The sequence below is a fragment of the Myotis nattereri genome, assembly GCF_964212035.1.
Source record: "Myotis nattereri genome assembly, chromosome: 1".
Lineage (NCBI taxonomy): Eukaryota > Metazoa > Chordata > Mammalia > Chiroptera > Vespertilionidae > Myotis > Myotis nattereri.
The window spans coordinates 27,030,333-27,055,311 of NC_138075.1; the positions used below are offsets into that span (position 1 = coordinate 27,030,333).

At 45.6% G+C, this 24,979-nt stretch overlaps 1 protein-coding gene across 4 annotated transcripts in view; it reads left to right on the forward strand.

The window, feature by feature from the left end:
- The window catches only part of SLC8A3 (solute carrier family 8 member A3), a 101,979-nt gene that overhangs the window by 59,350 nt on the left and 17,650 nt on the right, over positions 1-24,979 (forward strand). Inside the window, exon 2 of one of the 4 annotated variants that reach the window (XM_081098993.1) lies at positions 23,931-24,037. The exons of the other annotated variants lie outside the window; for them this stretch is intronic. Coding sequence (XP_080955119.1) covers positions 23,931-24,037 — 107 coding nt within the window. The remainder of the gene's footprint in view (positions 1-23,930; positions 24,038-24,979) is intronic. 4 annotated transcript variants of the gene reach the window in all.

Consider the following 24,979-nt stretch of genomic DNA (forward strand, 5'->3'; position numbering starts at 1 on the left):
CAGGGCGAGGCAGAAAGAGCACTCCTCCATGCCTCCCCTCCCTCTTGCTAAAAAGGGGGTTTGTTTTTAGCTGAAATGACCATAAGGCAAATTTTTGTTTGGGAAAAGCTATTTTGTGCTGACTTCCATCATAAAACCAGAGCTGTGCTGACATAAAATAAAATCTCATAATAGAATGAGTAGGAAAGTTGGTATCCTGCAGAAGGAAAGAGGGCAGCCCACTCGGTGCCATGCTGGGCGTGATTGCACACAGCCAGGCATCCCCTTCCGGGAGCTGTAGCGACTGCCCAACAGTTCACGTTTTCATTGCAGCTGTTTTCTGCACATTCTGAGGTTCCTGAAATCCCTCCCCCATCCACAATGGATCATTATCTTGGAGCCTTAGGACCCTTAGGGAGGTCAACGGCTGGGTTTTCAGAAGGTCTGTGAACCCTCTGAAGTTACATACAAAATATGGTTTGTGAGCATGCACGATTTTCTGGTAAAAAGGTACCTGAATTATCAAAGCAATTCATGACCCCTCAAAAGGCTTTATCCCTAGAAGGGAGTTTTTGCTACACTTCCAGATTTCACCAGGGCAGCTCACACCACAGGGAGGCACTTTTACACTCAACATAGGTCTATACCCAGCGGTACACAGTCATCAAGGACATTTGTAGTCATTCTGTGGGATTCAGAAATGTGGCATATTGAATTTATTTAGAATAAGGAGCACTGTGCACAGTTCTTCCAAAAGATCAAAGATTCTTCCCTTGCCAGGAAAGAACGTTATCAGATTCGTGCAGCTCCCTTGTATTTTATATTTCAACCCTGAAAAATAATTGTGATTTTGCTAAATAAAACCTTAATACTTACAAATTGGAAAATGTTGGCTGATTTTGGCTTCCAGTGGTAAAATGTAGCCCTTGTGAAGAGCCAGTGTGCTGTACTCTCACCCACTGAGAGGACCGAGCTTTTGAGAATGATAAGTAGGCACAATAAGGATGTGCCCATGTTATGTGATATGTTTAAGGGCTCACACATATTCACTTGAAATGGACGAGATGAAAATTCAGAATGTAGACTTTCTTATGAAAAATCAACAGGAGGGAGAGTGAGCAAGAATATTTTTTATAAAACATGGGTGGATCAATAGCCAGCCAATGTTGATTAAAGAAATCATCTTTTAAGGGGAAATAGTAAACGTCAATTGAAAAATAGTCACCACTCTGCATAAAAACAAGCAACAGCCTGGCCTGCGTGGCTCAGTGGTTGAGCATCGACCTATGAACCAGGAGCTCTCGGTTCTATTCCTGGTCAGGGCACATGCCCAGGTTGCAGGTTTGATCCCCAGTAGGGGATGTGCAGGAGGCAGTCAATCAATGATTCTCTCTCATTATTCCGTCTCTCCCTCCCTCTTCCTCTCCCTTCCTCTCTAAAATCAATAAAAATATAATTTAAAAAACACACACGCACACACAATAAAAACAGCCATCAGAAGTCATGATGGCCTGACTGTGTGATGAGGTTATTAACAGCTGGAGTTAGCAAAATATGCTCAACAAAATAGAAAGAGTCATTAGGAGGAAACACACACAGTGCAGATCTTCAAAAAATTTTCAAATAGAGACCATTATTCAGAAAAAAAGAGACCTGAATCATCTGGATAACTGGGAAAACTTCCTTCATGAAGAAGCCTCTGTCCAGTGCTCTTTTCTCTATGGATCCTATAGTGAAGACATCTTCTATGTGGATTACTTCAAAGATATCTTTTTTGTGGATAAATCCCACATCTGTGTCTCCTGAGCTCTGTTCCCTTATGTTTACCCACAACCTCCCAGTCAGCATGTCCAATTTGAAAGCATCATTTTCATTCACCAAAACCAATTCCTCTTCTTCTAGATGTCCCTCTCCCTGTCCATTGCTCCATCACCCCCACCTTCCTCACCCAGTATGAAACCTTAAATTTACCTTTGACTTTGTCTTACCTCCAAATTCTGCATTCAAAATGTTTTCCTCATTCATTCATTCATTCATTTGTTCATTTCACAAGCAATTATGAACTCCTGCTATATTCTGCAAACTGTGCTTGGTGTTGAAGACGGCCTTATAACAAACACTTGCAATTAAGTGTGATGAGTGTCATCACAGAGGCAAGCACAGAATACTGGGGAAGGACATGAGAGACTCCCCAAACCAGTGCAGGGAAATGGGGAGAAGCTTCTCAGAGAAGGGGATGTCTGAGATCCTGAGGATGTACAGGGACTGGGCAAGGAGGAGGGCAAGCAACGGCGTTCCAGAAAAGTGCCTTTTCAGCATGCTTAAGAAGTTCGGAGGACAGTGAAGAACCATTAAAAGGGGGAGGAGGGTCCTAATGAGATTTGCAACTTGAACAGATGGCTACAGCTGTGTTGGGAGAATGAAATTGAGTGATTGGGCATGAATTAGGTCAGGGTGATGAGTTAGGAGACTGTTATTGGAATCCAGGCCAAAGGTGATGGCGTGAGTTTTACGGGGGAATGGAAAGGAGAAATTGTGTTCATAGTCTGTAAGTAGTAGAAACAACAGGATCTGGTGCCTGATTGGATGTGGGGGTAGTCAGCAGAGGGATCCAGGATGCAGGAGTGAGTGGACAGTGATGATCCTCTGACATAGGGATCAAAGGAGGAGAAACAGTCTTGGTAAAGCATGTGAGTCCAGTTTTGGTCTGTGTGAATTTTTATTTCAGAGGTGGAGCCGCTCTAGGTGATGACAGAGCTCAGGGTGTAGACTTGAGAGTGATGGCTGAAGCAGTGGCGAAGTCATTAAAGATGAGAAGGTCAAGGGACTAAGGGCCAAGGATTTTGGATTAGTCATCTTGGAGCCACTAACATCACCAGGGATGCTGGTGGGAAGACTGTGAGCCAAGTACCAAAGTTTTCAATGTTGAGGCAACTGACTCAGATGTCAGCAGACAGTGGCAGGAAGCAGCAGGGAAGGGTTTTATTGCCTGCGGGGGAAGGAACCATTACCTGAGGATAACAGGGAGGACAGACTCATTCCTGGCTGATGCAGCTTTGAGGATTGTGCTGGTCAGCCAACCCTTAGGAAAGAAACAGCAGCATCCCTAGAAGATGGTGGCACCAACTTCCCCAGAAAACCTGCTGAGATGGATTCTATTCCCAAGGCCCTCCTATCTAGTTAAGAGGTTTTGTTATTTCTTAGAGCATCACTAACCAGATATATATACTAGTATATGTCATTTCTTATATGCTTCCACTATCCTCCTGCTCTGGCCATATGGTCTACCCATGGTCTGCTGAATGTACTTTGTATTTTCTTCTTTCAAAGCTGTATTGTTTGAAACCTTCTCTTCTCTTCACCTCACCTCCTGAACCTTATGTATTCTTTTTTAAAATATATTTTTAAATTGATTTAAGAGAAGAAGGGAGAGGGAGAAGGAGATAGAAACATCAATGATGAGAGAGAATCATTGATCTGCTGCACTTCCCCTACCGGGGATCAAGCCTGCAACCTGGGCATGTGCCCTGACCAGGAATCAAACCATGACCTCCTGGTTCATAGGTCGACACTCAACCACCAAGCCACACCAGCTGGGCTGTATTCTTAATAAATACTTACGAAGTGATCATTCTTTCCACTGACTGCACACTTCCCGTAGCTCCTGTTCTATAGCTATCAAATACTGTCTATTAGGCACATATAGTGCATTCTTGGCAGACAGACAATCAGACCTATAATTTGTCAGTTTCTAGCACATTTCCATGCATACATAGATGCACCATAAATATCCAGAATGCCGGTTAGATAATTTTCTACTTGGCAATTAGAGGGACTGCAAAGTTCTGGCTTGTGCATTTCTCTTATAAAATAGAAATGACTGACAGTACACAGAGCTCAAATTCCATGAAGCAAATACATATAAGTGATTGTGCTGAATTTTCCCCCCTTTTTGGCTCTTGTAGCAACTGTTTTGAATTTGTTTGATTTACCTAAGAGCTAAAATTGTGAATGGAAACTCAAGGGATTTTTCTGTACATCGAGAAAATGGAATTGAGTATTTGATAGAGAGTAATTGCTTAAGACAGGAAAAAGAGGAGATTGTAGCGCTCAAGATTTTTTTTTTTTTATAGCAGAGCAATAAAAAATGTGAAGATAAATGAGGTCGAGTGGCAAGTGTCTGAACCTGTTGGACATAAGCCCCTGTGGCCATTGATGGACAGTGTTTATATGACTGCTGGGCTGTTGATAGATAGGTAATGTGCATGAGCGTCCAATGTTCCAGGAAGTTTAAGGAGATGAATGGAAGTTGCATGGCAACCCAAGAGCCTTCCTAGGAAGGCAGTTACTCCTACAGAGTGCCATCTGTCTGTCTGCCTGTTCTCTATTTTTCACTCCAAACTGTCTTCTTTCTCTCATCTTTATGATGGCTATCTGAATAATATGCTAGCCTGAACTTTGGCCAGGACATCTAGAGAGAGGACAATCCTGAATTATTTCCCCTTGGGGTCATGATTTTAAAAATTGGGTAGATGGCTAGAGATCCTTGAAGAGTTTTCTTGGATTATCATCCAACACAGTGAGACCTGTGCTTTGGATAGTGATACCTGTGGAAGCTGACATCAGCAGCAGCCCCAGGCTTCAGTGATTCAGGGCCTTTGGATCGTCGGCTGATACTCCCATCGTCTTCCCTCCAGCGCTGCTAACTCGGCACTGGCTCCATGGAGTAGCGGGTCTGGTTTACGGAATCTGATCCAGACTTAGCAAGAGGTGGGTACAGATTCATTCCCAGAGCAGAAGGCTTGGCATGGCTGGTCTTAGGCTGAGGGAACTGGAAAAACTTGTCCGGTTGTTCTTGAAACTCCAGAATTTCAGGGGCAAACAACCATTCAGTCCACAACAGGAGCACTGCTAGGGCCCGTCTCATCTAGCTGTAATGAAGGTTATGAGATGTATTGAAAGCACTTAGCACAATGCCTGATATATAGGAATACTTGATAAATGCTGGGGGTAAAGAAGCCAGAGAAAACCAAAGGTGACAGTGGATGACAGAGGCCAAACTCTCCTTCTGTCTCACTTGAAAGCAGTTTTAATGATTTCACTTGAAAGGCAGTATAATATGGTGGTTAAGGCATGGACTATGGAGCTAGACCACCTCAGTTCAAGTTCTCTGTAATTTTTTTAGCTGTGTGACCTTGGGCAGGTGCCTCAATTTTATCATCCCTAAAAGAAGATAAAAAATAATATTTCCTACCCTGTTGGGTTGTGGGGATTTGATGAGTTAATACATGTAAAGCTCTTAGAACAGAGCCTGGAACATATTAAATGAGATGTAAGTATTAGCTGTCATTATTCTTTTAAAACGATAAATGGTATAGGACATACAGGAACTTCAAAGGCCCAAGGCCCAGTTTCAGAAGTCACCCTGAGTTTTCAGTATAAACATCTGCTCGCATGTTAGCCTTCCCCATTGGGCTGTGAATTCTTGAAGAGGAGGGAAACTCTTTTACTTATCTGTGTAGCATAGCATCCTATTATGCTATAGCATCTATGCCACTTAATTGCCTGGCATTTACTAGGTGCCACGCACATTGCTGGGCATATTGTAGAGGTTCAGTCACTGTGGGTCAATGCAGGTGGGGAGGTGAGCAGGTTAAAGGTGAGAGAAGGGCCCTAGGGCCATCACACTAAATAATCCTCAATACAAACTATCTGGGAGGAATCCAGGAGGAATCAGATCAGCATGTCAACAGTACACAGGCCCAGGGAGGACGTGTGGAAGGAAAGGAAAAATGATGTGCTTGCATGTGTCTCAATATAATTATTAGTAGTAGTACTGTATTTTTGTGTGTGTATGTGTTGTGTGTTCATTTTGATGTGGATGGAAAAATGGGGTGCCAGTCTGCTCCCCTTCCCAAGACGAGAGCTCAAGAGAAATCACCACAGACAAAGACCTGTAAGCTACGAGTTTGGCAATGAGGGCTTCTAGGTCACTCTTCCCCAACATCTGTCATCTGTGTCATGCCAGGCTTTTGGGGGTAAAAAACAATGTCTTATTCACGGTAGTGACTCCTTCAGCCCCTAACACTTAGCACATGCTTTGTCCATAGAGGCTCAATAATGATTTGTAAATGTAATTGAACCGAAGTCCAGGAGGCACTCATTACCCATCTCTCCCCTACTACACGGTTTGTCCAGCCAGGACTCCCCTTCCGCCATCCACTTTATAAACAACATGTAAACATTTCCCAGGCATCTTCTTCCTCCACTGCTTTTTGTCTCTCAAAAACTTCAAGTGCCACCTGGGAAACAGAATTATGGAAATCCGGAGACCTAGGACTCTTCAGACCTGCAATCCAGTTTTTTGACCTCAGGAAGGTCCCTAATTTCTCTCCCAAATTCCATTTCTCCTCTTCCTCAGTGACTATTTTCTGAGGCCCCATCAGGCAATTCTGGAAAGTGTTCCACGTTCCCTTCTCTTAAATGCCATCCTCCCAGACACCACATCCCCTCTGGAGACTGAACGCGGGAGAGAGGTGGAAAAGTGCTTTGAAAGTGCGTGTGTGTGAGGAACATGCTAAGTGTTCTGTCTGATGGCTTTAGTGACAAGTTCCCTTCTTTAGAAACTTGACTAGACAGAGTGTGAGGAAAAATTGAAAAGGCAGAAATGTGTGCAGCTTGGCTGAATAATGACCGGCAGGGTAAAAAGATAAGATAATCACTCACCCCCGGGGTTTCTATCCTCAAGCCCCAGAAGATGGACAACAACAAGCACTGAAGCTGCTCTAAGTAGAGGCGATGCTGCAAAAGCCGAGTCCCAGCCCCTCTGAGGCCACAGGACAGGGACGTTCGTGAGACAGAAAAGATGCCCAAGCATGTGGGACACCACGTCTGCCTTGGAAAATAGCCAAGGTGATACGGTCTTATTCAGGATCATTTAATTAAAACAGATTCGGTGATTAATGTCCGTGTTGTTGTCAACAATCAAAACAGCAGTGAGTGCTCTGGCCAGTGTTGCCCAGTTGGTTGGGCTTGGTCACACTTCTCTATAGGTTGCCTTCTTCACACACATTTTCTGTGGCTCTAAAAAGTTGTGTTTGATAGTCATCGGAATACTGCAAAGAGCATTGGATTTCGAATCCAGGTAGCTTGGTTTCAAACCCCTGCTCTGCTATTTACCAGCTGTGTGACCTTGGGCAAGTCCCCAGCCTCTCTTGGGCCATTTCCTCATGTAAAGATAATTCTACTTCATCAGGATGTTTTGAGAATCCCGTGAATGATGTTTGAGTAACCACTTTAGGAACACTGGGTTTCACAGTGCAAGTTTTCGTTATCAGCTCTGAGTCTGCCATGCCCACATGCAAGTCTAGTGAGTATATGGAGCATTGCACATGAATTAAGGAGCCTTCTTTTCCTGTCTGCCCTTATGCAACTTTGGTTCCTCCATGGACTGAATCCATGATGACACTGGGCCGTGATGTGGCTCCACTGGACCCTGTTGTTTTGCCCCCCCAAGCACTCAGAGCTGAATGAAACAGTGTTTCCCCACTTTCTTCCTGGGAACAAGTCTGGTTTGAGCATCTTCCAAACTCCAGCATTGCGATATCATTCCTCCACCCAGCCCCATTGGCTGTCTCCTGACTATTGATAGAGAAACCACTTGCAGAAGGCTCCAGAGCCAAGGATGTGGCTGGGCCAGAGGCGCGAGCAGCTTTCAGCAGTCAGGCCTCCTTAGCTCCTTTTTTCTTGAGAGCTTTTACTAGGCAGCGCCTCCTCCTTTCTCTTGGCGGCATCTCCTGATGGAATGCACAGACAAGGATCCTCAGAGAGCACCAGCTCACTAGGAACAGTCCCCGGCCAGACCCACTGATCTTCATGGCTGAGCTCCATTCTTCCTTTCAGGCTGTCCTCCCCCGTTCCCTCCCTGCCATCACCATAGCGACACAGCGGTATAAAAAAGAAAAGAGCGAAAGCATCTAAATATAGTCTGAGTCTCAACACTTTCAGCATGTAGTCTAAAACGTAGGGGTGACAGCTAGAAGCATCCAAAGGATGAGTGACAGCCAAGAGGAGGGTGAGTCAAGGAAGGGTCAAGGACAGAGGGGTAGGATGGGGAGCAGTCATTTACTGAGCCTGCTGCCCCTGTCTTCTCATTTAGCCCACACCACCCAATGGATTCTACCTTCTCCATGTTGCTGCTGAAGACATCGAAGCTCAAAGAGGCTAGGAACTTGGTCAGGGTCATACGGCTGTATATAAGGAACAGGCTGAGATTTTTAACCCATATCTCTAGGACCCCAGAGTTTGTGTTTTTCCACCACATACACAGGTGCAGGCGAGAGGGTTTGCTGGGGATGCTGGGTTTTTGAGAAGGTCAAATGAATAAGCTGAGGCCAGACCTCCATTAAATTATTGGATGAGCCTAGGCCTAATGGGATTGCAGATGGGGAGGGGAAGGCAAATATATGACTTCTACTTAAGAAACCTCTGTGTGCTCCCCCAAGCTGGGAGAACGAAGGGGGCTGCTGGTGAGACCATGTGATGATGTGCAGTGGGAGTGGAGGCCCTTATGATGCCTTCAAATGGGACTTCAGCCAATGCAAAAAGGGCACGATTAGCAACTCTAAACCAGAGAATGCTCACTGTGATTCATACTGTCCCTCATTCCCTCATTTATTCACTCAACACGTCTTTTTATTAAGCATCGGACATGTGCTTCAGTCTGGAGATATGGAGACAATGAGAGCAAATACAGCTCTGGTCCTTGTAGAGTCTAGGACAGTGGGGAAGACAAATAAGGCAATAATTACACACTTGATTGATTCTTTACAACTGTGAGATGTACTGTAAGTACAAAACAGAAGAACATCAGCTCCCCGACGGTGTCCGCAGAAGGGAAATACAGAAGCTCTTACACACAAAAAAACCCGCTTGATCAGGCTTAAGGGTAATGTGCACTTTCAAGGTGAATGGAGAGATTGTGTTAGAAGCTCAGTGTGGGCCATGGGCCTGTGTGGTCAGCGCACCCTGCAAACCCAAAGCCTGCCTTGTGTCTTCATAATAATCAGGAAGGCCATCTGAGAGCCACACAGATGGAGCTTTCACAACCCAACCAACTACAGTCCAGGGGTGGGCAAACTTTTTGACTCGAGGGCCACAATGGGTTCTTAAACTGGACCGGAGGGCCGGAACAAAAGCATGGATGGAGTGTTTGTGTGAACTAATATAAATTCAAAGTAAACATCATTACATAAAAGGGTACGGTCTTTTTTTTCTTTTTTTCTTTTTAGTTTTATTCATTTCAAACGGGCCGGATCCGGCCTGCGGGCCGTAGTTTGCCCACGGCTGAACTACACCCAAGTGCAGTCTGATAGGAAATGTATTATGGCTTTTTCCTGTAGCCCTTGGTGTCACTGGCATAAAACCGAATGTGTGCTATGTAGACGAGGTGAGTCGTTCTGTGGTATTGGCTCCTTGAGGTCAGCAGGGGCGGCACTGGGAAGTGTCTGAATTAAGCAGGAGCGGGAGGAGAATAGGCATTACAGCTGTGAGCTTGTGTGGATCCAAGGCTTTTCCAAACTACCTGCAAGGCAGCAAATATGGGGGATGCTGTATGAATGAGCTAGAATTAGATAATATAATGTGTGTGGAGCCCTTTAGCTCTTTAGAGAAATGCTGTCTAAATACATAGTGTTTGCATCAAAGATAATGATACAGTGCTCTATTTGTAGTGCGCTGCTGCCTCCCTGCCTGCCAGCTCTTTCCCAGGGATGTGGTGCAGATGAATGGGCAAGATCTGGGGGATGTGCTTTGAAATCCTTGATTAAAGGCCCTCCAGGCAGGTGTAGAATTTTAAAGGTATTATATTACTGTCACTGTCGTTATGTTTTCTGTTATCACCCTGGGATGCCACCACCTTCCATTTCAGGTGGAATGCTATGCCTAACCACTGCATGCCTTGAATGCCATTGGAAAGGCAGCAGCCCGCAGATGTGCAGTGTAAGCAAACATGTTTCTACCGAGGGTCCAGAGGCATTGGGGGCAGGCTCCTGTCAGCGGCCATTGCCTCTCTGTGAACCCAGACTTTCCGAAACTCGTTTTATTTCCACCGTGAGAACAAGAATATGCCAAAGTCTCTCTTGCAATGAATATTGACTGCAAACATTTTGGCCCTGAATGTGGTTGAGAGGTGGCAATTGGAGGAAGGGCGGATGTGTTCTGTAAGAGAAACAGACTCTTTTCACCGCCTCATCTAGTAAGGGAGCATAGTCAGGAGAAGTGGTGAGGTGAGGGCCGGGTGGGGAAGGAGCTTGAGAAATTGCCACTGATTGGGCCTACAGAACTAGAGTCTTACATCTCTGGCGGGGAGAGGAGGAAGGGTGTGAACGGGGGCTTGTCTGTCAACAGGGGCAGCCAGGATCAGGCTAGAAGGAAGTGAATTCAAATGCTGTGCCCACTCACTTGGCCTCTAGTGAGAACTCCTCCTCCAAAGTTGAGGAGCCTTTTGTAGGAGAAATCCATACTGTTGATTCCTCCACACATACTCCCCTGGAGATCAGACAGGACCCTTGAAGGTCCCTCTCTAACCAATGGGATGAAAATATGCAAATAAACTGCCTCTGCACTTACCCCCTGGGCTCCCACCCCAGGCGAGAACAAAGAGCAGTGTACGGTGGTAGGGAAGGTTACCCTCTGAAAGGCATGCAGCTCACATTGGGGCAGCAGGTGCAGGAGAAAGATAATCCTCATTTCCAAACAGACTTCCTACAGGCAAGCCAAGGTCTGTATGCAGGGATAGGGACCTGGGGAAATGACGTTGAGGAAAGGCACACCCTCCTCTCCAGGCCCATCCCTTTGTCTGTAATTCTTCCTCAGTCCAGAACACAGGGTTCAGGAATTTCCCTGCCTGGTTCCAAACCAGCACTTGTCAACCCCCTAATGATCTCACCTTCTTTTGACCCTATCCTGGAAACCAGGGAGAGAATAACCCTTTTATTGGTTGCTTCAGTTATAATTTAAACAACAGACTATTGTCAAGTTAAGTGACATTTATGACTGCTTATTTTTATTTTTGCTTGTACCAGCAATTACTGCTATTTTTTTAAAAAAAAATCTTTATTGTTGGAAGTATTACATATGTCCCCCTCCCTCCTTCCCCCTCCCCCATTGACCTCTTCTAGCCCACCCCCACCCCACTACTCCAGGCCTTCATTACCCTATTGTCTGTGTCCATGGGTTATGCATATATGCATTTAAGTTCTTTGGTTGATCTCTTCCCACCCACATACTCTCCCCCACCTTCCCTCTGAGGTTCAACAGTATGATTGCTTATATTTTTAATGTTCACATATTTTATTGAGATATAATTGACTTATAACATTATTGTAGCTTTAGGTATATATCAACGATTTGATATGTGTATATATTGTGAAGTGATCAGCACAATAAGTCTAGTTAAGGTTCATCACTATATATAGCTGCAATTTTTTTCTTGTGATGAGAACTTTTAAGATTTACTCTCTTAGCAAACTTCCAAGTATGCAATACAGCATGACTAACTGTAGTCACCATGCTGCATCCCGGGATTTATTTGGAAGTTTGTAACTTTTGACCTCTTTCAGTCATTTTGCCCCTACCCTACTCCTTGCCTTTGACAACCATCCATCTGTTCTCTGTATCTATGATGGTTTTTTTTCCACATATAAATGAGAGCATATGGTATTTGTCTTTTGGTGTATGACTGCTCATTATATTACATTTACTATGCTATGAGCTTTACTTGCATTGTCTCATTTAATCCATTCAAAACCCTATGAGATAGGTTTAATTTTTGCAGGAAATTGAGGCTCACAGATGTGAGAAAATGCTCACCTGTCCAAATACACAGAGGCAGAATACACTCTTGAGAGCGGGTGTCGGTCCGATTGTACAGGTACACCTGGACCAGGGAGCATAGCCTATTTATTTAGTCCCTCCTCTGGTTCCTCATTAGCTGAGTACTATGTGGTCACCTGTTTCCTCATACGTTGCCTGGGTCTTGCGGTCTCCCATTGGGTCATTTAAAAAAAATTGGGCTGAGGCCTTTCCAGCTGCCTCTACTTCCCTGTCTGAGGCAGACGCCTGGGGGTTTCCACCATGATGCTGGCCCACGTGCATAGTTCTTTGTTCCTCTTCCCTCCTCCCTACATTCTGTGTGCCCTGGGAGGATTCAGCAAATTCCGTCAAAAGCCAACCATGCTGGAGATGGATCACAGAGGTCCATTTCCTACAATAGAGATTAAGGAATTTGCCAAATGTCCTAAAACTCTTTAAGTCCTGAATCCAGATAGCACCGACCCTACGGCCATGCTCCTAACCACTGTTAATGTAAAGACATTCAAACCTGTAAAGAATTTTTGTGAGTTTATTTGAGCAAGACTGTCGACAATTGCCGGGAAGCAGAATCTCAATGGATTGGGATAATGCTCCAGAGAATGGCAGTTTTTCACTTTGTTTTATACATTACAGTTAAAGAAAAAGACGTAGGTGGGTTACATGAAATCCATTCGTGATAGATTAGGGTGGCAAGAGAAAGCAAAGCCAGGAAACCTCTGGGATTGGATAAAAAGTAAAATGATAGGCACATACTTCTTTTACTTAGGTGGGTGCAAGATAGTTAACAGTCAACACTTAACATGATAACAATAATAATGAAGGAATTTATGGTCTCTGTCCCGGGGCCCACATGAATTTGGTTGTGTGCTGAGGGGTCTGGAAAAAGGGAAATTACAAGTTACCCTGACATTTCGGAGGTATGTTATCTTAGATGCAGAAAGACAATATGCTCAATTAAGGTACAGATTGACCTTTGTCAGGGAAGATACTGGCCTAGGACATGACTACCCACTATAAACTGCTTTTAGTTGAAGTTTTAATTTCAGACCATGCTTTGTGGTTATTTGAGGTCTCTGAGTTTGCAAGGCTGCCATGCAGGCCTTCCCCTAAGCTTGGCAGGTTAGCATGTGGCCCCTTTTTTCGTCCACAGCACTAATTGTTATGAATAATTATTTGGATAATTATTTTTATGGCATCAGTCACCACTTTACTGATGTCATGACTGAATAACCGAGGTGACAGTAACCAGGTTCTAGCCAAGGTGATTCCCTTTATGCATGTTTTGAAGGCCAAAGGAGCTTAGATTTGTCTGGGAACACAGAAGGGGGCGATTTTGTGGCCTTTGTGTAAGAGTAGCCCAATGACAGTATTCTGAAGAATATGGGTAAGAACGGAATCAGGGGACTAGCTGGGTCTGACACAGTATGCCTATCAGTATAATCACATGTTAAGTGTTAAGTCAGGTTCTGCAGTCAGTGGGGGAGTGATATGTTTTGATTTTCTTTAAGAATATTAAAAGCACTCTGGCTGTTGAGGGGGGAATGGACTGTAACAGGGCTAAAGAAATGGACACAGGGAGCCATTCCAGTGGGGTGGCTATTGCACACATACCTACACACAGACACACACAGACACATACACACACTCACATATACACATACACTCAGACACGCACACAGCTGAGTAAGATCTGTGGTTTCCAAAAACAAGGGTTGTGTTTTTTTTGCTTATATTGTTACTCACAAAAATCCTAAGAAAGAAATAAGGTCTCTTGTCCCTGTCTGGACTCAGAGAGGGGAAGGGCCTGGAGAAGGCAGCAGGGTAGAAGCAGCAGCAGAACTCAACCTCCGGGCCTTTGCCTTTTAGTCCCATGTCCTCTCCTTATACCACAGGCATGGTGGCACGAGAGTGGATGGGGATTAGGGTGAGATGAGTCATGTGAGTGCAGGCTCGGGTCCTGTCTTTATGTAAAATTTTGAAATCTTGTTCATCCTGGACTTCTTGCAGTTTTTAAAAAAATAATTACATTTAAAAATATTGCATTAAATTAGGATATGTCTTGATCACATGTATACTCATCCATTCAGGAATATAGAACACTCCCCACCATAGGGCAGCAAAGAGGAAGAGTGATCTTTATTGTGGCTTAACCAGATGAGAGGACTCTTGTACTAGCAAAAAAAAAAAAAAAAAAAGTGTACTTAGACAGCGGATGAGCACGTTAACTTTCCATTGTGTGCATGTGTGCGCGCGCACACACACACGCACACACACACACACATTTATCTTCGCATGGAGGCCATAAGCAATAGTCAAGCTTAGGAGCCTCCTTGAGGTTTGTGGTATTCTCGAAACGAGACCGATTTGCGCTGCCCGGGCAGTGCTAGTAAGTTGATTTCCTCCATGGAGGTACTAACTTTCCTAGAGTTTAGTAATACTCACTACCCCGGGGAAATTCCACATAAGCAAACTAAGGGGAGATGCAAAAGGGATGTTTTCTATACATGTTCACGCCACTAGATTATACATCCCATGATAGCAGGAGCATGCTTCAGATCAATAAATGGGTGGGTGGGTGGGTGGGTGGATGGACATTCCCGAGAGCTTCCAATTCCTGGGATGAAGAGTTTAGTCTTTCTCCTCTATGAAAGGGTGGAGAGGATAAGAATTTGTGATTTAAACTCTTGTCTACCCTGTAGAGCTGCCCTGCAAGTAGCCTGCAAAAAGGAAGGTGCCTACGTGAGAAGACTCCCTTTTAAAAAAATTGAAAATCCCCTCACTTTGTCCTGACCTTTGAGAAACAAAGTGAGTGGCCCCTTTAGGGTTGTTGACAGCACTTTGCCTCAACTGGCATCAGACGCCCTCTCCCTATAGCCAAAGGTAAGATGCTCTGCAGGCATTGGGGAAGGGGCCTTTAGGAAAGCCACGGGTTGATCACCAGCTACACTGCCCAGTGATGAGCCCAGACATTTCAGGATGGATAGCGTCAGCGTCGTCTTCAAACACCTGGGTGTATGCGTCCATGGACATGCCCATCAGTCAGATCTTAATTGTCAGTGGAGACAAAAAGTTCTTACGTTTTGCTTAGGGGAAGCCACATCCTTGTGGGGTTTCTTTGATCAGCCTGACTAGTCATAGGAATGGAGAAGTTGCAAGCAGCATGGTCCATACACATTCATACACCCTTCCCTCCTACTTGGTACCTCTCTGCCTGCTCATCCTCCCACCCACCTGTTGCAGGAAGTTCTTCAATGAAATCCATCTCTCTCCTTAGCCTGTCCCATATTCCTGTGGGTTCAGGCATGTAGGTGAACAGTGAATCAGGCGCGTCTGCCAAGCAGGTCTGCTGCCTGCAGTTGTGCCAGTTGTGCATAAAGGCCCCTGAGTGGAGGCTGACATGGAGCCAGCGCTCTCCGTGCCAAGCCCTGCACCCTACCATGTTGCTATGCAAGCCAGAGGAAGGCACCTGGCATATATACCGAGCGGTATATATCCAGGCTGTATCTTTTCTCAACCTTGCATGAAGGTGCTGTATAGCCTAGCAGTGGCCCTGCCATCAGGGCAAAGTATTCTGATGACCAAATAGATACTGCAAGACAGTTCCAAGAGATCGTCTGGCTCCGTTCATCAAGTACACAAGCCTCCCCTGTTAGTTGGCTATTGCTGTGTAACAAATTGCCATAAACTTAGAGGCGGAACACAATACCCACTTGCTATCTCACAGTTCTGTAGCTCACAAGTCCAGGTATGGCGTGTCTGGGTTTCTGCTCAAGGCTGGAATCAAGGTGTTGGCTGGCCGGGCTCTTATCTGGAAGCTCTGGGGAAGTGTCTGCTTCTGAGCTAATTAAGGTTATTGGCAGAATCCTGTCTCCTGTGGCGTGAGGACTGAAGGGCCCTGTTCCTTGCTGTCTGTCATCCAAGGACCACTCTGTTCCTAGAGGCTGCCTACACTCCTGGCCACGTGACACCGTCCATCTTCCAATCAGAAATAGCGTATTGTGTCCTTCCCATGCTTGGAAGAGTTTGATGCAGGAATCCCTCTGGCTTCCCCTTCCTCTGCAACCTGAGAAAGATCTCTGCTTTTCAGGGTCCATGTGACTAAATCAGGCCCACCTGAATGACCTCCCTTTTTCAGTGATGGCGAACCTTTAGAGCTCGGCGTGTCAGCATTTTGAAAAACCCTAACTTAACTCTGGTGCCGTGTCACATATAGAAACTTTTTGATATTTGCAACCATAGTAAAACAAAGACTTATATTTTTGATATTTATTTTATATATTTAAATGCCATCTAACAAAGAAAAATCAACCAAAAAAATGAGTTCGCGTGTCACCTCTGTCACGCGTGTCATAGGTTCGCCATCACTGCCCTATTTGAAGGTCGGCTGTGGCATATAACAACTGTATCATATAACATTATGGGAGTGACGTCTCACCATAATGACAGGTCCCAGGGATTCGGGCAGAGCATCGTTAGTGAGGCATTTTAGAAAGTCAACCTAGCACAGCTTCCTCACCCGCCCACGTTCCTTTTAAAAGCCAAACCTTTGAACCTTTTTCTCCCCAAAGGCTTGCTTGAATAAGCACATTAATACCTTACTTTATCAGATAGTGACCCATTTTGAGCACACGCTAGCATGCGATCAAATAATGTGTAAGTCAGTCAGAACTACCTTTTCCCACCCTAACCTCTCTCACACGTTCTGGTAGATTCTGACTTTTGTCGGTCGTATGTTGCCAGTAGCTCCCACCAGTTCACAAGAGTTGATTGTTACATGTTTAGGAATTTCGCAAGCTGGTTGTTAAACCTATTTGGAGCTTAAAATTGACAACAGTGGGAGTAATTTATACCGTGGGAGGCACATTCCCCAAATCAGGGTTCCTCCTCCCACCCCTTAGACGGCTGGTTTACCAGTGGCCCACTGGGTGCAGACCTTCATAGTTCATCTACTTGATCTCAGGTAGCATGCAGGATCCTGTCTATGGCCATTGGATGCATGGTCATCGTTTTACTTTTTAATGCCACCAGGAATGGGGCGATCACTCCCTTCTAAGCAGGCTCACCTCACTGATGTGATGCTGGGTGGTAGAGGTGACGCCTGCCTTCCTGCCAGTGGCCCCAGTCCTTCGGAAGCAGCACTGGTGACAGCCCCAGAACCATTTGGAGGGGCTGTCATCTCTCCCTGGAGAATCTCTCCTCTGGAGCCACATATCAGGTCCCGGTTAGAAGTACAGTCCTCAGAGCCACACTGTCTGAAATTCGAATCCCAGCTCTGCCACTTACTTAGCTACGACCTTGGACAAGTCTCTTAACTTTTCTGGGCCTCTGGCTCCTCATCTATAAGATGGAGGTAAAAAATAGTACCTACCTCACTGTTATGGTGAAGATTAAATGAGATAATATGGTGCTAACTGGTTTGGCTCAGTGGATAAAGCATCGGCCTGCAGACTGAAGGGTCCCAGGTTCAATTCCGGTCAAGGGCATGTACCTTGGTTGCGGGCACATCCCCAGTAAGGGGTGTGCAGGAGGCAGCTGATCAATGTTTCTCTCTCATCGATGTTTCTAACTCTCTGTCCCTCTCCCTTCCTCTCTGTGAAAAATCAATGACATATATATATTTTTTAAAAAAGAGATAATATGTACAGAGAGAATAGCATCTTGCCTGGCATGTTCCTATCTCACAGGTTTGTTGTGAGGATTAAATGAATAGAACAGTGCCTGGCACAAAGCAAGCACTATATACATTTTAATAAATTATTTTAGAATGTGGTTTTTAGGCCCTTCATCATCCTGGTCACCCTACTCTGGGTATATTTCAGTGTCCCCCTCAAAATGTAGTGTCAGAATGGACCTAATGACTCCAGCCTCTGGTTGACGTGCTACGTGTTGATTCTAGCCCCCCACCTTTTCCCAACCAGCAACAGCATTTGATCAGCTGCCTCCTTTCACCTAAATTTTGAAGAGTTAGACTTCTCCAAGGAGTCCTGGGCCCTGGACCAGCAGCCGGTGCAAACTCTGGAGCTTGTTAGAAATGCAGAATCTCAGACCCCACCCCAGACCTTCTGAACCAGAATCTTCCTTTTACAAGATCCCCAGGGGTGATGCATAAGCGCATCAGGGTCTGAGAAGCGCTGTTGTGGGGGACCCTATCTACAAGAGAAAATAGGTGGAAGCATCCTAAACCTCCTCATGGGACAAGGAGCCTTTCCCCCAGACCTTGGTAGGGTGAGGAGGGTGGCCATGTTGGGCTGTCAGAAGGTGGTTGGAAGTGGGAGGGGCTTTTTGTCCTGGTTCAGAGCCAAAAACCTGCCAGGGAAGAGATGGGAGCTGCTGCTGCCCAACCGGGAAGATAAAGACTAAAAAAGAACCTAACACAGAAATGTGAGGCTTCTGAAGGCTCCCGTGGCAAGGCTAAAAGCTCCGCCATCAGCTCTCTGCTATAGCCCTGGGTCAAGGAGCAGCCAGTGTAAATTTAGAAATGATGAAAAGGAGCCCTTCTTGATCTGGTGAAGAGTCACTTCAGAGGAACCAGGAGGGACGAGGTCACCGAGTCAGAGATTATTTAGAGATTATTTCTAGCGAGGGAGGGCCAAAGGTTTAGGGAGCCACCTGCTCACTCCACAGTGCAGAGGCACACGCACTCATTATCTGCCTGTGCTGCCTGAATTTAAGTGGGGGATTTCTGTGGTCTCTCACTGCGGCCACAGCTTGGGGACGGTACCCAGAGTTTACCCGTCTGCTTGTATGAAGTTAGCTATAGGAGTAACAGGAGACAAGCGCTGAAATCCCAGCTCTGTTGCTTCCCAGCTGTGTGACTCTGGGCAACTTACCTAACTTGCCTGAGCATCATTGTCTTGTCTTTTGATTTTTTTAAAAAATACATTTTTATTAATTTCAGAGAGGAAGGGAGCGGGAGAAAGAGATAGAAACATCGATAATGAGAGAGAATCATCGATCAGCTGCCTCCTGCATGCCCCACACTGGGGATTGAGCTCAACACTTGGGCTGGGAATCAAACCATGACCTCCTGGTTCATAGGTCGACAACGCAACCGCTGAGCCATGCCGGCCAGGCTGTCTCATCTTTTTAAAGGGGAAGTAATAATGGATATGTTTCACAGTTTAAATAGGCATGAAATAAGGAAGTTCTCGTGGTGCTGAATATAATGTAAATGCATGTATTAGCTTACATCCCTGTAGTAGTCATTCATCCATTCAACAAGTACATACAGCTCCCTCCCCCTTTCACCCGAGAGGAACTCAGTGGTTGAAGAGCAGCCTTTTCTCTTTGTAGTACCCTGAGCACCAGAGAGGCCTGATTTGGAATTGGGTGTCTTCAGTGCAAAGGGATCTTCTGAGGGGCCAGCCAGGCAGCTCAGCAATGTGTTTTCTAATCCCTTCTGGGCTGTTGGTGGGAGATCTCCTAGGAGCGTCTCCCTAGCAGCACAGCCAGGTCTTAGCTGGGAATGCTGCATGCTTTCACACCCCCTGCAGCAGAAGGCTCAGAGCAGAGGCAGGGGCAGTCCCTGGAGCCTTGGAAAGCATGCCTGCCTCAAGGAGCAGCTGCTCTGGATAAGCTGACCCCATGACCATTTAATAAGTGCCACTGGGACAAAACGAGGCATTGGGAATAGGAGAGGCTTAGGATCCAAAACCCCTAGCCTAAACCCATGAGTTAGATCCTGGCTTGCTGTTGGAGACCTCTCCCATACACGGAACCAATTAGCAGGCTAATAAACTAAGAGTATAGTTCAGTGGCATTGGGATTCTGGCCTCTTTGTTTCACTGAGAATCCTTAGGCATTCTATCAAAATAGCTTTCGTTTTTTTTCGTCCCTAATGAGTTATATTTTTACTACAAAAAGGCAATGTAGATTGATTTCATGAAGCCTCAAGTGTGTTAGAAATTCACGATTAGTCACTCAGCAATTCATTGTTGAGGGAGAGCCTCCTCTATGCCAGGTACTAGGACTACAGAGGCAAATTAGAGACAAGTTTCCCTTCCTCATGGCACTCACAGTCTAGTGTGGACAGATAGACTATAAACAAGTAAGTTTATAAACTAACCAGCTAACTTCAGGCTGTGATTAGTGCACTGGAGGGAATGAGCAGAGGTGGAAAGTGACCCATGGTGGAGAGGTGGAGATGGTGGGGAGGAAAAAAATCCAAGGAGAGAATGTGGCCATGGAAGGCCTCTCCAAGGAGGTGATGTATACGTGGAGACTCAAAGGTTGAAGATAAGCATAGACCCAGACACAGAGAACAGCAATGGTGCTGCCCTAAGTGGGAAAGGTCTTGATTTAAGGAACAGAAAGACCAAGGGGAGAAGGTTATGAATGAACTCAGAGAGGTCAACAGCACCTGTATCGTACAAGATCCTATAGGTCACAAAGGATTTTGTATCTATCCAATTGTGGGCCTGGATTGCATTTTTAATAGTTAATCTTGGTTGTTATGCAGGGAAGGATTTATAAGTAGAGGGCAAAGGCAGAAGCAGAAAAATCTCTTAGGAGGCTATTGCAAAGTCCAAGGGAGAAATAATGTTATTTTGATCCAGGTCTTGATAGTGGAGGGAAAGATGGTGGCAAATTAATAAATTAGGGTTGGAGGAAGGAGTTCAGGGGGGTGGGGGTGGGGAAGAGGGAAAGGAAGGAATTAAGGGTGATTCCAGGTTTAGGGCTTAAGAAATTTGATAGGTGATGGTGCTATTGACGGAAATGGGGAAGAATAAGTTTGGAAAGAGAATTCAAGACCTGGCTGGTGACTCCGATGGAATTTAAATGTTCTTGGGCCTCATTTGTGGCTTGAGAAGAACTCAGAACTTTCTCAGTTTTCAAGAGCTGCAAGGGATTTCTCTGGGTTTCAGGCAAGGTGACACCTTATGTTCAAACAGATGTGGTGCCTTCCCCAAGGATGATCTCAGTGACGTTATCTCACACCTGCCTCCTCCATGCATGACACCCTCCAACGAGTGGTTCCAGCTAGCTAACCCAAATTCCTCTTGCCACTACCTGATGTCTGTCCTCATTTCCCTATCTTCAACTAAGTTGTGGGTGGCTTCTCGTATTCTGTTTATCTGCTCACTAAAAGTCACAGGAAGCACAAGTCAGGCTATGTTTTATGACATGTGATCTGTCTAGCCCAGAGCTTGTTGCAGACAAGGGCATGGGACCAGATTTTGGGAGATTATGAGAGTTGCTCCCCATCCTACCACCCTTCACGTTCCAAGTCCCTCAACCCATTTTGGGATCTAGCATCCTGCTTCAGCCACTTCTTTCTTAACCTGACTTCTATTTCCAGCCTGTACCATATCTTGGGTCACCAGTTCTATTTATTGATTTCCCCTTATTTTTTTACTTAATGTGCTGGGGTCCAACCCCAGCAGGTCCAGGGGTCCCCAAAGGTGTGGATGGAGTCGGCGAAGAAGGAATGACACGGAGACAGTGTTCAGTTGATAAGCAGCCTAGCCAGGATCTCTAGCCAAGTTCTGGTTAGGATCTCCAGCCAAGTTCTGTGTCCATGTTCTCTTGCTAGGTTCTCCAGCCAGGTTCTGTAGCCATGTTCCCTCACTAGGTTCTCCAGCCAGGTTCTATCCAGGTTCTCCTGCCAAGTTCTGTTGCCAGGTTCTGTCCAGGTTCTGTTGCCATGTTCTCTCACTAGGTTTTCCAGCCAGGTTCTGTCACCAGGTTCTGTCCAGGTTCTCCTACCAGGTTCTCTCACTAGGTTCTGTCTCTAGGTTCTGTGGCCAGTTTCCGTCCAGGATCTTTTGCCATGTTCTCTCCAGCGAAGTTCTTCTGTCTCTAGGTTCTGTGTAGGTTCTGTGTCTAGGTTCTGTGTCTAGGTTCTGTGTGTAGGTTCTGTCTCTAGGTTCCTGTGTGTAGGTTATGTCTCTAGGTTCCTGTGTGTAGGTTCTGTCTCTAGGTTCCTGTGTCTAGGTTCTGTGTCTAGGTTCTGTGTCCTGTTGTCTTGTTACATCTGTATTTATACCAGTTGATTCCAGTCCTATCAATCTCTATTCCAAAGGTTAGGGCGTTTCTTATCTCCATTCCAGGGAGTAAAGATTATGTAGCTTAAGCATGATTGTTCATAGTTAAAGTGATTAATTACCCGCCTGGCACTTAGTTAAGGGGTTTCATTCCCTCCCTAACTTCAGGGAAAAAGCCCTACCTGGGGAAACAACCTTTCTCAGAGAGGTGACCTTGGTTAAAACACATAGTGCCAAGAAGGTGAGCAAACATATTAAGAACAGTATGCCATATATGCCAGGTCCCTTGAAACAGCAAGGATGGACCAGCTCCCGGCATTAATGGCTGGAAATGATAAGATCCCCATATTTATTACTCTCAAACCACCAACAAGGTCATGCTGTTCTTAGTAACCATGGTCGCTATTTATTAAATACTTACTAAGGAAACATGCACCCTGTAAAGCACTTCCCATGCATGATCTCATTTAAGAACACTATGAGGTAGGTACTAGTATTCCACTTTACAAATGAGACTTGGAAAGCTTTGGCGAGTTGCCTGATGTCACCAGCTAATGAGAGGTGGGGGCTGGATGAGACCCCAGGCGTCAGTCTCCACTACCAATGCCATGCTCTGGAGGAAGGAAGGGCAAAGTGTTGTGGCCTTTTGGAGGTTGAACATTCACCTTCCTATGGTGGCTAGCCAGGTGTGTCTGTGACTAGGGTGGGTGCGGCAAGTAAGGAGGGGATAGAGTCTTTGTTTTTGAAGCACTGGGCACTGGGGCCAGGGTGAATTAGTAACTGCTGCTACATCCACTCCAGGAGCAATGAACCCACATCTGCTTCTGTGGGATTGACAGTGTGGACAAAGGAAGCTCTGTAGACACCCAGCTCTAAGGGTGATTTGAAAAAGCTCGGTAGAGTAGAGAGGTTGTCCCAAGTCAGAGTGTGAGAATATCCCTACTTTATAACAACAAATAACAGGAGGATCTGAAGGCCTCAGTCTCCTCAACAAAGGCCAGGTCTCTGAGTCTGAAAGGGGGCACGCCCACAGGCAGCTGACAGGGTTTCTGCGTGATCCCATCCTTCCTACGGCTGAGGGAGACTCAGCTCCACACCTGCCCCATCCAGCAATATCTCACACCCCCTGGGCCAGGCCTAAACATCTTGACTCAGGTCCAGTCCTGAAATATCCCCATCATTAAGCAAAGGTTGGAAGAGGCCTGGCCTACGTCCATTTTTTAAAGCTCCTAGTAATATAGAAAAAGAAAAGAAAAGAAAGAAATACAAAACAGGGTGACTAAAATTGGTTTATATTTTTCAATGTTTAAATTAGCAAAGTAACACCTTTTAATATAAAAACCAATATAATTGTGCTAGTCACAATATCACCGTAGGGTTTATAAACTCATCACAATTCAGAGGATGCTGGAGTTAATGTGACCTGGTCCATGTTTCCCTGGGGCTGCAAAGCTCATTTGGAGAGAGAGAGCCTTCCTAGCTTCTGAGGCCCATTGTGGAGTCCCAGAATGTGCAACTCAAGCCGAATGGAGCCTCCTGGGCTCCCTGTGACAGTCACTGCCCAGAGAAAGGGAGAAGTCCTGCTATTTTCAGTCAAGACTCCCACCGGCCAACTCCCCCCACCCCCTTTATTATAAAATAAAGCTTTCAGATCAACATCAGCTGGATAAGGCAGCATGCATTATGCGAGGACCTGAATGCCTGAGCCATTATATGTGTAGTATTTCATGGCTCTTGAACTGCCCTGGGATGGTGTAAGCATTATTCAACCTGCTGTATCCCAGTTAAAGTATTTGTCCAAGGTCACATAGCAAATCCAGGACCAGAACCCAGAACCTTTGACTGTAAAGCCTGTGCTCTTTCCAGTCTTCACATCTGGTCATGTCATGAAGCCACATGAAGCCCAGGAGGGGCCTGGTGAGGCAGGGAGGGGACTGGGGCAGCCCCTGTCCTTCATGCCCCTGTGGTGTTGGGGCAAACTTTGACCTTTCTGGACTTTTTCACTGTTTCCTTCTCTTCCTGTTTTTTCTCCTGGCTGGCTTACCCCCCTTCCCCTCTACTCCTTGCTTATGATACTTATTTTTCCATCCACAGCAAAACAATTCCCATCAAGTTAATTGATGGTGAGGCGTATGAGAAAAACAAGAATTACTTCATTGAGATGATGGGCCCCCGCATGGTGGATATGAGTTTTCAGAAAGGTGTAGTACCCTGTCCTCCACATTAACATTAACATTCTCTCCTCTTTCCTTCCTTTCTTTCTTTCTTTCTCTCTTTCTTTCTTTCTTTCTTTCTTTCTTTCTTTCTTTCTCCAATCTGTTTGTCTCCTCTTCCCCTTTCTTCTACCTCTCTGGTTCCCTTTCCCTTGTTTCCTTTCTTGTTCTCTCTTTTCCTTTCTTCCTCTTCTCTCTTTGCTTCCAGCTGTGTCCTAACATCTGCCAGCCTGTCACATGGTATCTGTAAGAGGGATGCTCAAGAGCCAGTGGTAATTTTTGTAAGATGGGTAAATGGATATTGGGAAAAAGAGAGAGAGAGAGAGAGAGAGAGAGAGAGAGAGAGAGAGAGAGAGAGAGCCCTGAGAGTATGTATATGAGGCTCCCTAATTCTCCTAAATGGCATAATATGCAGGAAAGAAAAAGACCAGATAGCACAGTGACAGGCAGGACAGCAGCCCTTGGAAATTCGCTAAGGTTCTCAGCACGAATTTTCATGGGGCCGCTATTCTCAGGGCTGAGCTTATAGTCCCTGGGCATTGAGAATCACTGTATTTAGATTTAGATTCTGTTTGTGGTTCTTCCCATCCCCCAGTGCAGGCCTTGGGAGCTATCTTATCTGTTATATTCCCTGCTCTCAAGATGTGTTTCTCTCCCTGACCTTGACAGAGCTGAAAGCACAGGTTTGAGTTCCAGGTCTAGGTCAAAGACCTATTTGCAGTTCTCTGCTCTTCCTATGAGGAGCATCTAGATAAGGAGGCAGAGAGTTACAAGAGTGGGAAAGAGGAGTCTGACCTGAGTGGAAGCTTCACCAAGAAGTCAAAGGACTTCTCAGAGTGGATGGAGCTTTTGTCTCCAACTTAAATGACCCATACACTCCAGGCCTCTAAGAGGGAAGCTGGAAAATCCTCTTCTGGATAGATAACACTG